Here is a 13,337-nt window from a genome sequence, read left to right as displayed (position 1 = left end):
GCAGGATGTGTGCTGGCTGTCAGAGAGGTGGTTTTAGTAAGGAAGGCAGACGCTAAATTAATAATTGCACAAATAATGGACTAAAATAATTAATTACACAAAGGGTCTTTGAAGGGTGCCATGAGAGTGTGGAAGGGGGTCATTGGAGGCTTTTCTGATGAGTGACTTTAAGTCTGAGGACTGATTGCTGGTGGGAGGGCAGGCGGGAGCGGGGCTGGGGCTGAGTGACCCCTGGGTGGCCCTGGACGGACCCGAGAGACGTATTTCTTTTACTGTAGGTGATTAATGCAGAAGCCAGCTAAATAACTTCCCGAAGGATGATAAGTCAGAGTGAGTAGTTTCTGAAATGCAGCTCTCAGCTCTGGCTGAGGTTGGAATCAGTTGGTGACCAGTGAGGTGCTGATGCCTGAGTCCCCGTCCCCTTCATCCTGCTCTCCCCGGTGAGTCTGAGGGACAGCCAGGACCGGGACCAAGAACCGTGGGACAGGTGGGCCCCGGTCCTCAGCCGGTGTCCTCCTCTCCTTGTGCCTCTCTTTTCTTGTCTCTTTTAGGGAAATAATTAAAAACCTGCTGTGTAGACCTACCCTAGAGTTATGTTTTTGAGGTGCATATGAGAAAAATTTGAGTTTCTGTCATTTTCCTCTTCGGGGTGAGTTTTTCTTCTGGCCAGCCCTCTCCCCTTCTCGGAGGCTGGTGCCTGCCTCCCTGTTACTTCATTCCTCCCCCTCCCCATTGCCACGCACCAGACTGAATGTCAGCCACTGACATTTCTTAGCCCAAATGGTGGTGGCTACTGACTTCTTCCTCAGAGAGCTATGGGCAGGGTTAACACAGAGCAGGAGGAGGGTTTCGAATGAAATCTGAAAGGTCAGGTGCTTCTGCAGATGGAAGAAGATGCGGGGCCCATAACGGGGCTCATCCTTCTGTGGGGCAGGAGTTGTTTTGGAGGATGGGGGAGTGAACCAGAGCTCCCCTGTCCCGTGTAGTGTCCCAGGCCTGACTGCAGAGTTCTCTCTCTATGCAAGTCCGTAGCCTTGGCAACAGTGTTTCGCAGGCTGTTTGCTGGCCTCTCTCCTCAGGGGAGTTCTGAGCCAGGGGACATGCCAGTGCTCCCGCCTAATGACTGTGTCTCACCTGCAGGGCGAACTCTGTTGGAGAAGCTGTTCAGCCAGCAGGAGAACGGGCCTCCAGAAGAAGCGGAGAAGTTTTGCTCACGGATCATTGCCATGGGTCTCCTCCTTCCTTTCAGTGACTGCTTCAGGGAACCGTGCGGGCAGAGTGCCCAGTCCAGCTCAGCTCCGTTTGACGTAAGTAGGAGACTCCACAGCACTCACTGGCTCGAAGGCCCACCGCAGCGGGAACAGCAGCTGTGCTGTGTGTCGGCCCCAATCAGCCTATAATTTAAAAACCCGTATGTGACGCAGGCCCTCCTCCCCTCTGCCACTCAGCTGGTTTGTTCCCCTTCTCACTAGGGTTTTCATCAGTACATTTGCCAAACGCCCTTTTCTTAACAGATTGGCCACTCTTGACACTTTGCTAGCCCGATGGTTTTGAGGTGGTTCTGGGCCAGTATTTCTGACTCTGCTGGTCACAGACGTGCCCTCAGAAGCAGCTCCACAGGGCAAGAGCTGTGTTCCCCGGGGACGGGGGGTTTCCCAGGACCCGGAACGCGATCTCAGTGTGTTCATAACTCGTCTGTGTACTGACTAGTGACACGAAGCAGCGCTGTCTGCTTTCCCCCCGGCTGCCTTTCACCAGGAGGGTTAATACTGCCGAACAGTAATTCCAAAGCCATTTCGTAATTCATAATGAATAACAGAGCAGCTGGATTATCGTTTTCAGGCCAGAGTATTGCTGACCTTTCTCAGGTGTGTGGTATGTGTGTGACCTTGGGGGTTGTGATGAGTGTGCATCTAAACCCACGTGGGTAAGATTTCTCACCTAGGGCGTTCTCGTGAGGAAACTGGCTCACTCGTGTGGCGCCCGGTGTCTGGGAGGCAGAGCTCTGGCTCTCACCCACGCGGGTTAGTTCCGGTTACTCAGGGCTTCTGGCGCCGGTCTCCTCTCCGTGGACGTGCTGTTGAACAAGACGGGCGATAATGTGTGTTTTGGAAGACAATGGGAATGAGCCCTGGCTGGGATCAGGAAGTGACAGGAAGTAATAAAATGTATGTGCCTGCTTTCCTTCTTCCTCTGCTTTCCCCATCACAACTGTGGTCTCCTTTCAGTATTAGGGAAATAAGTCACATAAAATATTGTGAGATCTTTTTGATGATTCCCACATGAAAGGAGATTCCTCAGGACGTACTGTGACTTGTGAAGCCTTCTTCTTAAGACTGATCGAGTGACCTGTCTGTTCATTTATGACGTGGCAGCTAATCACTGCTCGGTAGATCTTTTTCTTCTATGAGAAGAATTAACAATTAAATTTTTTTCCTCCCTTTTCCTTTGTGAGAGGTGTGTGTTATTACAGAGAGAGAACCCAGGGACTGTGGTGGGCTGAAAGCTTTATGGAGCTGTATTCTAGGGGATATATCTGTTTGCAACTAGGAAGTGAAATAAATATGGTACAGAGAAAGGCAAACACTAGCCATGTCTAACACTTGCTTTCGGGGGGGCAGTTGATAATTAAGTTTATATACTTACTTACTTTTGGAGGAGGTACTGAGGATTGAGCCCAGGACCTTGTGCATGCTAAGCATGTACTTTCCCATTTGAGCTATACCCTCCCTCTAACAGTTGCTTTTTGATTAAAACTGTTCCCAAGTTGACTGCATTTTCCTCCCTTAGAGCTCAAATAGTCTTTGGGGGAGAGTATAGCTCAAGTGGCAAAGCACACGCTTAGCATGCATGAGGTTCTGGGTTCAGTCCCCAGTACCGCCTCTAAAAATTAATGCATACACCTAATTACTCCCCCCGAAAAAAAATTTAAAAAAAAAGAAGAGAAATAGTCTTATTAGTAAATAAATGTGGACTTGGAATAAACTGAAAAGAATAGAATAATCCTATTCCTCCGTTTTTAAATTGCTGAATCAAGAAACAGTCTGTTTCTTGCCCCCCACCTCACTCCATTCTTGTGTTAGACTGGTGACCCCTCCCACTTGTCATTTTGGATGGCGCCTGGGGGTGGCATAGAGGCTGAAAAGCAAAACACATACAGTCCCTTACGCTGGTGTGAAGAGATTTCCTCAGAACAGGGAGTTTCTTTCCCCGGCTTTGTGACTGCGTTTTCTCCTTACTGTATTTGTTGGCTCTGTTCTTCCTCTCTACCAAATTCAAACTTAATCCAACCTAATCCAAAACAAATATGAAATTAAAGGTGCTGTAGTAACAGACGTTATTTCGTACACTTAAATAGCATTTCAGCACAGAAATGTGCCTTTACAGTACGCGTAGTCAAGAATTTTCTCCAAAGCCCAGCAGAGGTAACAGCACAGAGAGTTATGTAAACTGAGGTGTGTGCAGGGCAGTGGGGAGGAAGGCACTTTTCTGTAGGGAGAGAAGTTTCTGGTAATTAGCCCCTCTGCTGGTTTCCAGAAAATCGCTGCTGGGAGGACTTCTAACCAACAGTTCTCTCAAGGCAGTGGCCCTTTGAGACAGAACACCCTGTGGGAGGAGCTCACAACCGGCGCACTCCCCACCCTAGCTTTGCTCCCTTCCCTGAGAACAAACCTCCCCCTCCCCTCCCCGCTTCATCTCTGTCCACACTCATAATTACAGCACTAGAGTTTTGATCTGGAGACCTTACTCATGCGGTTTAGCCTACTTCAGTCAACCCTTTTGATTTAGGTCCATGGAATTGCATACATTTTTAGGGCCTAAGATTGTGCTTTAGAAATGCTATAGAAAAGATGAAAGGATTTCACATTTTCTCTCACATTTTGACTAGGTTAAAATCTCAAGAATACTGAAAGGCAAAGAGCTTTGAGTGATAATGTTAATTCACTCACAGATGTTTACTGAATTCATTCAACATGCCAGGCAGTGTTGTAGGCTCCAGAGTTACATTAATGAGCAAGAGAAATATGATTTCTGTTCTCCTGAAATCTATATCCTCTTCCCAGTGGGTCGAGACAGATAAAAAACAAAAACAAAAATGAAAGCATAGGTAATGAACTTCCATCAGATTCTAATAAGCACTACGAAGGAAATAAACCCAAGTACTGTGATCAGTGAATGGGAGTTGGGGGGGTGACTGGAGGGAAGCAAGTCTCACATGTAATGTGAGGAGCCATGAGGTCAGGTCTGAGGGAAGGTCATTCTGGGAAGCCCGGGGCAGGTGCGCAGGGCCCAGGGAGCGCAGGCAGGCCTGACCTAAGCAGAGCACAGCCTGCAGGGCTGTGTAGCTGCCGTTTTGGGAGATGAGGACAGAAAGGCCCCAGGAGCCATGGCAGGTTGCTATGGAAGGAAAATGGATTTTTTTTTCAAGTGGGCGCTTTTGGAAGGCTTTGTGCGGGGTAAGTACGTATTTGTTCCATACTGCACGTGGATCTCGTGGCCTGGTCTCTGGGCAGCATTGTGTAGGGGCAGAAGCAGACGCTGGAACACCAGAGGGAACGATGGCAGGAGTGGAGCGAGATGTGGTGGTGGTGGAGGTGACAGAGGGTCAGTGGGTGTGGGGTGGATTCTGGAGGCAGAGCTGCTGGTTCTTCTGGTGGGTCTCGAATGGGGGCAATGGAAAAAGGAAATCAGAGACGGCCCCTTGGTTCTGATTTTAAGTGGCTGGGTGGATGGTAGTGCCATTTACTGAGACGGAGAAGACAAGTCAGTTTTAGGAGGAAAATATTATAAGGACAGAAGTATATGGTGCTCTGTATTTTCTTGAATAAAATTCTGTTTATTGAGAAAACTAATACCTAGCATATTACCTGACAAACGTTAGCTTTTGCTTTTTGCTGAGTGGAATGTTCACTTTATAAGCTGATCAAAATTAGGGCCATGACACTTAAAATTACTTCAGCCATCAAAATGGCTGATAGCCCTTTTCTTAGCCCTGCTTTCAGAGATGAGAAAGATTGCGCTCCTCTAATGGCCGAGTGGCATTGCTCATTAACCTCACATTTGCCTTTTGCTTTGTTGGTTTGTTTTTGTTGTATGTTTCAAACAAAATTCTAAGCTAGAGCAGTTCTGAACATAGCCGGGGACGACATATGAGTAGTGCTCCTGCTTGCAGCCTGCTAGGTCGTATCGTTGAGTATGAGATCACGGTATGTTTTGTGGTTTGGGGAAAGACTTTTTCCTTTTGAAACCTGGTCTACTCATCTCTCGCAAGTGTGAGGAAAAATCTCTCCTGAAATGTTTACCATGGTTTTAAAATCTTTAGAAATAGCAAAACATTTACTATTATGATGCACCATGTAATTTGAAGTTTTAGGCCCTGCAACCTGTGAAGAAGGCATTACCAGTCCTCAACCTACTGCCCATCTCGGACCCCGGCTCATTGCCTGTTAGGTGTGGATGGAGGTCATTTTGCAAGAACAAGTCCAGTACGTGATCCCTTAAGAATCCTTTTTCTTAGAATGCCTTTATTCGTATCGAGAGCCCTTTTTCTGGGTCATATTCATCAGCAGCTGTTTTCGGCAAACCACTACGTTATCTTACATAATTGTTGATTATCCATTAGCAAGCTCTTCTAGGATTTCTTCAATCATAACTATGTCAGATTTCACATCATCTCTTTATATCACAAAAAATAAAGCAAATTTACTTGGCCCGAGGATTTTGGCAGGTCATATCTACTTAATCCTTTAGAATTGATCTTAATGTCTTTCTAGTAGAATATTCCTGGATGCTGGGCTTTTTTGGGTTTGGCAGATGTGCTGATTTTGCTGTATATGTAGTGCTCCCCATGCTGTCCATGTGGGCAGGGGCTCCTTGGTGTGTATGTAAGCGGGCAGAGGTTTGGATGAGTGTATTAGTGAGGCTAAAATTAAAGAGGAGGAAGACATGAAAATTCAGGCCAAAAAGAAATAAAAGAAACATGATCTTGAACCTGTTGAAAGATGTCGTTGTCATTAATCAATACTGACAGCAGACACAACCAGGAAATGAATGGAATGCACTCTACTCACCGTCCTCGAGCGCGAGAGCGGAGACTTAAGTGACCAGCGGAAATGACCGTTTGTATTTGTGTTTTTTTTTTCACAGCAGGAAGAATACTCAGATGCTTTTTAGTCAAGCCTACACAAGTATTTTCCTGAGAAGCAGTAAAAGCCACGACACGTTTTTCAGCTCTAAGAGAATGTGTGTTGTGTTGTGTGTGTGTGTAAAGATGTACTTTTACTTTTGAAACATTATGCACAGTATTAACTCTCAGAAGTTGTTTTATTTGAAATGTGGTATTAAAATTGTACTTAATTTTCAGACCAGCTTTTAAAATCACTTTAGCTGAAATATTTCTTTTTTCTGCAGACTTCTCTCTAATGTCAACATAGAGGTCAGTAGCAAAATAGATTTTATTTTCTGAAATTCATTTAGTAGCCATGTTTTCTATCCATTCCTTTACCTAGGTAATCACTGCATAAATCCATTATAAGGAGGGTAACAAAAGTAGATTGAAGCTGTAATCCTTTCTCAGTTTTACGTATATAGTGTTTTTTGTTAATTTGAGGGACTTAAAAGATCTGAAATACCACCCAGCCCTGCTCCCCCCCCCCCCCCCCACTGTCAGTCCCCCCCCCCCCCCCCCCCCCGTGCTGTCCCTGCTCTTGTTTAGCTGGTTTTGACTTCTGGTATTTTTACTTTGCTGATGCAATTATCAACATTACTGTCACCTTCTGGCTGTGGCAGTGAGGATTTAGGTACCCCCTTCCCTGCCCCTCCCCATTCCTCCCAGCATAGTTAATATTGCCCTTCTGGTTTCCCTTTAGTAATCTGCTTTGAACCTTAAATACTAAGCTTTCTGATTTGCCGCTGTTGTTCCATCAGCTTCGCATCCTGTCTCCTCCACCTCGCCTGCTGTTACTGCCTCTGCCGTCCTCTCCACCCAGTCCAAGCCTGGACTGTTGCAGCTCCCAGTAGGTGCACCTTTATCCTTAGGGTATGTTTTTAGGCTTAATGGTTTATCGATATGTTTATTCTAAAAGTTGACGAAGATATGGATACTGTAAATACTGCCCTGCAGAGGCAGGACTGTGCTGATTTCATTTCCTTCTCAATGTCACAGTGCCTGGGCCCTCAAACTAGGATCTTCATGGGGTCAAGTTCAAGTGGATCCTGTTATTTCAATAAACAATCACTCAGAAGTATCCCATATTTAATTTAATTTTCATTTGGTTTATCCCTTTCTTATACAAGGAGCCCCCATCTAGCACAACAAAGTTTTTGGTTCCCTTCCCTTCCCTTCCTTTCCCTTCTGTTCCCTTTCCTTCTTTTCTTTCCTTTTAGGAGAGGAAACATGTAACTTTCTTTCCTTTTTTGTCTCTGTATTCTCAATATCTTTGAGTTTGTACTTCAGTCTTACTATTTCATGACGTTCTTTCAGTTCTTCTTAAAGACTACTGCTGTGGTCCGAAGGTGTCCCCCGGAGCCAGATTCACATATGGGGATCCTTATTGTGATGGTGTTAACAGGTGGGGCCTTTGGTAGATGCTGAGGTCCTGAGGGTGGAGCCCCTTGATGAGATTAGTATCTTATAAAAGAGACCCCATAGAGCTCCCTGACCCCTTCCACCATGTGAGCACTCGGAGGAGGCACCAGCTATGACCCAGGGGGAGGGCTCCCCTCAGATGAGGAGACCAGGGTGTCACCCTGGTCTTGGACTTTCAGTCTCCAGAGTTGTGAAAAAAATGTTCGTTGTTTCTAGGATTCCCAAACTCTGACATGTTGTTGCAACAGCACGAATGGACTGAGACAGCCACCGACTTCCTCTTCTCATTTAGTTATTTTTTAATTGAAGTATAGTTGATGTATTATATAAATTTCAGGTGTACAACATAGCAGTCCAGTTTTTATAGGTTATACTCCATTTATAGTTATTATAAGCTATTGGCTGTATTCCCCATGTTGTGCACTGTATCCTTGTAGCTTGTTTATTTTATACTTAGATCCTCTTTTAATTTAGATCGGGGTCTTGACATGTAATTATGACTTCCATTTGTTTTTTTCGGCTCCTCCTTTTTCTTTTGCCCTACCTTTAGTTACTAAGGACACACAAATGAAAGAAAGCCTCTATTCTCAACTGACTGACATCAGCTTACATAAGACATCTAAACAAATTATTGGAATTTAATGGTTGAAGTGGACTCTAGTCAGACTGTCCTAGATTTGAGCCCTGGATTTTCCACTTATTGTGCAAACTTAGGTAAATGGCATAAATTCTCAAAGTTTGTTTCTTCTGTAGAATGAGGAGTAATATAGTGGTTTCTAAGTAAGAAGAAAGCATGAATACAAGTAAAACACTTCGCACAGTATAGGGTATATGATAAGTGTTCAGTGTATGTAAACTGTCACCCCAGGTCATAATCATGTTTCGGGTCCCAGTGGAGATGTGCATGTAGGGGGAGCAAAAGGGAAGGGAAGGGGTAACTGAGTCTCCTTGGTAGCTCAGGGAATAACACTTGGGCAAGACCTTGAGAGACACCTAGGAGTTTTTTTGCAGGGATCGGCTATAAAAAGAGAAGTACGTATACCAGGCATGGAGATGCAGGTGACCATAGTTTATAAGTATTTCTAGATTGTAAATTGGGAGACTGACAGGTGGAAAGGAGGCCAGACATGTAAACAAGTCGTTGATGTCATACAGTGATGTTTTAAATAATTTTTAGTAGTTAAGCCATAAACAGATAGGCATTTATTAAAAAAAAAAAATCTTGGTGGCAGAATGGAGAGTGGATTGAAGAAATTTAAAATGAGTATCTGGGTGTTCAATAAAAGTGCCCACACTGAAACAGAGGTGGTGGAGATGGGAAGAGACAGGTTTGAGGAGTATTTAGGATTTAGAATTGTCAGGACTTGACATCCAATTGGATGTGGAGAAGCAAAGGAGTCGATGATTTCCTCGGTTTCTGATTCACATGTCTGGGTGGATGGTGATACTCTAGTAAGTGTCAGAATACGGAATCGAGAGCAGGTTTCAGGCAAGATGGTCACTTTCTTTTGGACATCTAGAATTTGTGATCCTTTGGGACATCATGGTGACAGTTGATTGAGGGCAAAGGAACTGGGACTACCAGCATAGGCCATGGGTTATATGCAAAAAAAAGAAAGACAGGCATATAAATCTAGTAAGTTAAGTCAAAGTGAAGAGTAGTAAGTTGGGATTAAAGTTCTTCAGGACAGTGAAGAGTGGGTGGAGTGAGAGTAGAGAGAGAATGGATTCATGGGTGGCTGTGGCCAGAGGATATTGTGTTTAAGATCTGGGAGGTGGAGCTGGGCTCCTGATTCCAAAGTCCAGTCTACAGAGTGATTAGAATTGAGGAGCTCAGGGTGTTGGCTGAGACTTGCTTTCCCCCGGGATTGTGGGGGAGGTTCTGGCAAGCAGGCACAGGACCATGTGACAGAGCGAGAGGAAGGCTGTGCTGATGAGGCCGTCAGGGTCCGCACTGGGGAGGGAGGTGATGGCACTGCTGGGGGAGATGGGCTTCAGAGGTGGAGAGGATTCTGCACAGGGTGGGTTTGGACTGTCCTCTGGGTGATTCTCGGGGGCCAGATTGTGAGGCCACATTGTATGAGAAGAATCAGGAAAATCACCTGTCCACTCGGCCATCACTTGCTTGGCTTATCACATCAGCCTTCCCAGTTATCGTCTTGGGTCTGTCCGTTACCAGTCTCCAGTCCAGTCTCCTTACTCTAGCCCTGTGGTCCTCAGTTCAGGGCTGTGTTGCCCTCCAGGGTATATCTGGCAATGTCTTGAGGACAGTTTTGGTTGCTGCCATGGGGGGAGGGGTAGAGCCTGGCATCTAATGGGTGGAGGCCAGGGATGCTGCCAAGCATTTTACAGGACCCCTGCCCCAACAAAGAGTTAGCAAGTGCCAAGTGTCAGCAGGTGAGAAATCCTGCACATTCGATGTATCATTTTCCTACATGAAGCCTTTTAGTGGTTTTTCTGTCAGAATAAAGTCCAAATTCCTTGGACTTCCATCATCTGCCTCCTGCCTTCAACACTTTCATTCTTTTTGAGCTCATGACCCACTTTTCTTTCTGTTCCTCCAAACCCCATCCTTCACCCCTGCTGAAGACCTCAGTTCCCCCAGCTGTCCGTGCTCTGTCTCACCCCGGAACTCTGTGTGCACTGCTGCTTCTGCTCCTGAACTGTGATTTCCCAGCTAAGCTCTACTCTCTCCTAGAACGCTGTTCAGAGTTAGATGTCATTCCTCTCAGACACCTTCCTTCCCTGACCATCAGTTCTGCATTTTCTCTCTCAGAGGACCTAACACATATCATAATAGGCAGCATGCCCTCTATTGTCCCCATGCAAATTAAATGTTATGTGGAGGTGTGCTGTGTCCCCGTGTTTACCATGGAAACACGGGTCTGTGATGAACACAGGCGTCCGAGTCTCCCCAGAGACTGGGTCTCCCCAGAGCGGTTTGGAGCACTCTCGTCCTAAACTGTGGATTCCAATCCCATCTCCTCCACTTATTTAGGAGATTAGAACATTTATTCAAGGTCACAGGTTAAAATTTTTCATGTATAATAACAGTACCTACCTCTGGGGGTTATCTTGAAGATTAAATGGGATGAATTGATAAAGCATTTAGCACAACACCTGGCATGTAGTAAGTGCCCAGTGAATACTAGTGATGACTGTTTAGATCTTTCCCGTTTCTATCACAGAACCCAGCACAGCCATTCAATAAATACGCCTTGGTTTCATGAGGAGGAGGGCTGGAAGAAAAGCCAGGGTGACTGAGGAAAGGAAGACCTGGAGAATCTATTAAGTGAATTGTTTTGAACGGTCAGGAGTTACCTCTATTTAATAATCTTATGAACACTTGGAGGGAAAGAAGGTGGAGGATGGGATGGAAAGTGGATTAGCTCGGGAATTACTTGGCTGGGGCACCGACTCTGTGGGATGTGTGCTTCCGGGCTTACTGCCATTCTTTCTTGATCTGTTTGCTACTCTTGGTTTTACTGGTGTAATTAGCACATTCTTTTCCCAGCCCTCCCTCCCCACATCTTTCTGGATGGGGTGGAATGGAAACGGAGACAGTAGGAAAAGCTGTGGGTCAGAAAACTGCCAATTCTTGGAGGTGACACTGTCGTGGCCACTTGGTGGTGTGTCCATGACCACGTCACGGCTCCGTGCTTTCCCTGGGAAGGGATTCCATGCAAATGTTGGCACATAACTTACTTATTTGTAGTGTCAACCTAAACAAAGGAGGTAAGCTGAGGCAAGCTCAAATGACCAGAGATTGAGTTTATTCAGGAATAGCAGAGGAATTGTAACTCAGGAAGTCCGTTGAGGGTTTGGGGCGGCCCTCTTTATGCTCAGGGAGTGAAAGGAGGAGGAGGTCCAGCCAGAGCCCAGGCAGCAGGTTCACTGGCTCAAGGATGGGGAGGGATTCTTGACGGATGCTCATTGGTCACGAAACAGGCTTCTACCTTCTATAATTACAGCATATCAGCCTCTCAGTTCTTAGTTCTGTTTTTCTGGGGGCGTGTGACTGAGATTCTCCCTTCCCTGTCCTCCAGTCCCATTTTAGACTGAAATCCTTTCACAGTCCCTTTTGCTCTCTCTGTTGTGTCTGTGTCCAGTGTACCTTGTGGATAATGTGGCATGAACAAATGAAAGCGCCACTTTCTATAAGGGCCTCTGTTTTACACAGAATTTCGAAGGCAGAGGAACTGAAAGGGCCAGAGCTTGGTTTACTGCACAGCATTGCTCTTCTCCCTCCAAGAATTCACCCCATGGAATATGTTTGATTTTCTAGGTTGGATAATTCCTGTAGTATAAAATTATTGAAGGGAACAGTCAGTAAATATAAACAAAAAGCAATCTGCTTACTATTCTTAGTTTTCTTCAAGGGGCATCTTTTTCATCCAATTTTATTTTTAGTTAAAAGATAGATTATTTCCTATAGAATATAATAAGTGGATGTGTATCAAGAAGCTCCAACATGGTTTCTTTCTTTGCTGGCTGTGCACGTGCATGGGTTTTAAACAGTAGTATTAGTAACCTTCCTTCACCACAGGATTGATTGTACGGTGGGTCAGATTCCATCCCCCATGTTTGTCGTCATACAGTTCAGTGTGGAGAAGGATTTTAATATATATTTTGACTCCATCATTTTAAAGAGGACCCTGTCACATTCATTTCTGCTCTTAGAATTTAATGTAATTTGTCCCAGGTTATTGCTCAGTGAATGGTTTATGGCTGGATCCTGTGGTATCAGTATCGACGCTTTTATGGGTATGAATTGAAGCACATATATTTTGAGATTATTTAATTTTTTCCACCTGATATGTGGTTTAGTAAATTTCTAACATGTGCTGCTTTTTATGTATTTTAGCTTAGAAGGCCAAACAGGTGATCCCTGCACCTCATTATGCTTGATTCAAGAGTTTTGTTGCAAAAGTAGCAACAGTGCTGATTGTTATCCCTGCACCACGCAGTGTGCTGAGCGCAGACGGAATGCTGCCAGTACTTTTATAGATTTCAGGATAATCCCCAACCATAAAGTTCACTGAAGTTTAGAAAATAAAATTTTAAAAACTCATTTGTGGCAGTCACACTTGTTAAGTTAATGACACACTTTCTTTTTTGTGACTTGTCTTGCCTCGTGAAGAGGACCATGCTGTTTCACATACCTTTTCTGGCTTTCACAGCTGGTGCTTTTTCTCATCCATTTGGCTAACACTGTGGGGGATGCAGAATTCATTTTCAATTTATAAGGTGGACTTTTATTAAAATGGGTGACTCAGCCCAACTTTTCCGTCCTGATTTTCTTTCCTTCTCTTTCTCCTGGATATGCGCTGAATGTTAATTAGCTCTGCCGATGTGACTGGCATTTCTCAGGGCCTGCCTTCTCCCGTGCCAAGAGCCAGGACGAGTAGAGAACCATGGTGGTGCCTTGGACTGAGAAGACACCACCCAGCCAGGAGCTTGGAGGGTTTTTTCCCTCCAGATTTTTACTAGACTTCGGAAATCTGAAAGAAGATTCATTTCCTTTGTGTTATCTTTTTTGTTTAGGTGAGGAGTTGGCGAAGTTTTTTAAAGTTGGCCGGATAGGAGATACTTTAGGCCTTAGTAAGTGTTTCACTGTCTCTGTCACAAGTACTCAGCTCTGCGCTTGTAGTGTGAAGTCAGCCGTGCGCAGTGTGTCATGAACAAGCGTGGCCATTCTTTCCTAACAAAACTTCATTTGCAGAAACAGGCAGCTGGCCAGATCTAGCCT

The 13,337-nt window shown here is 45.1% G+C and overlaps 1 protein-coding gene across 1 annotated transcript in view; it reads left to right on the top strand.

Moving 5' to 3' along the window:
• LOC102510773 (formin-2) overlaps positions 1 to 13,337 on the top strand; it is a 286,001-nt gene that overhangs the window by 29,825 nt on the left and 242,839 nt on the right. Inside the window, 1 exon segment of the mRNA XM_032491868.1 lies at positions 1,141 to 1,307. Within this exon segment, the coding sequence (XP_032347759.1) occupies positions 1,141 to 1,307 (167 nt within the window).

The sequence above is a fragment of the Camelus ferus genome, chromosome 11, assembly GCF_009834535.1.
Source record: "Camelus ferus isolate YT-003-E chromosome 11, BCGSAC_Cfer_1.0, whole genome shotgun sequence".
Taxonomy (NCBI): Eukaryota; Metazoa; Chordata; class Mammalia; order Artiodactyla; family Camelidae; genus Camelus; species Camelus ferus.
Note: the sequence above shows the minus strand (reverse complement) of the source record. Positions and strands in the feature narration are given on the sequence as shown.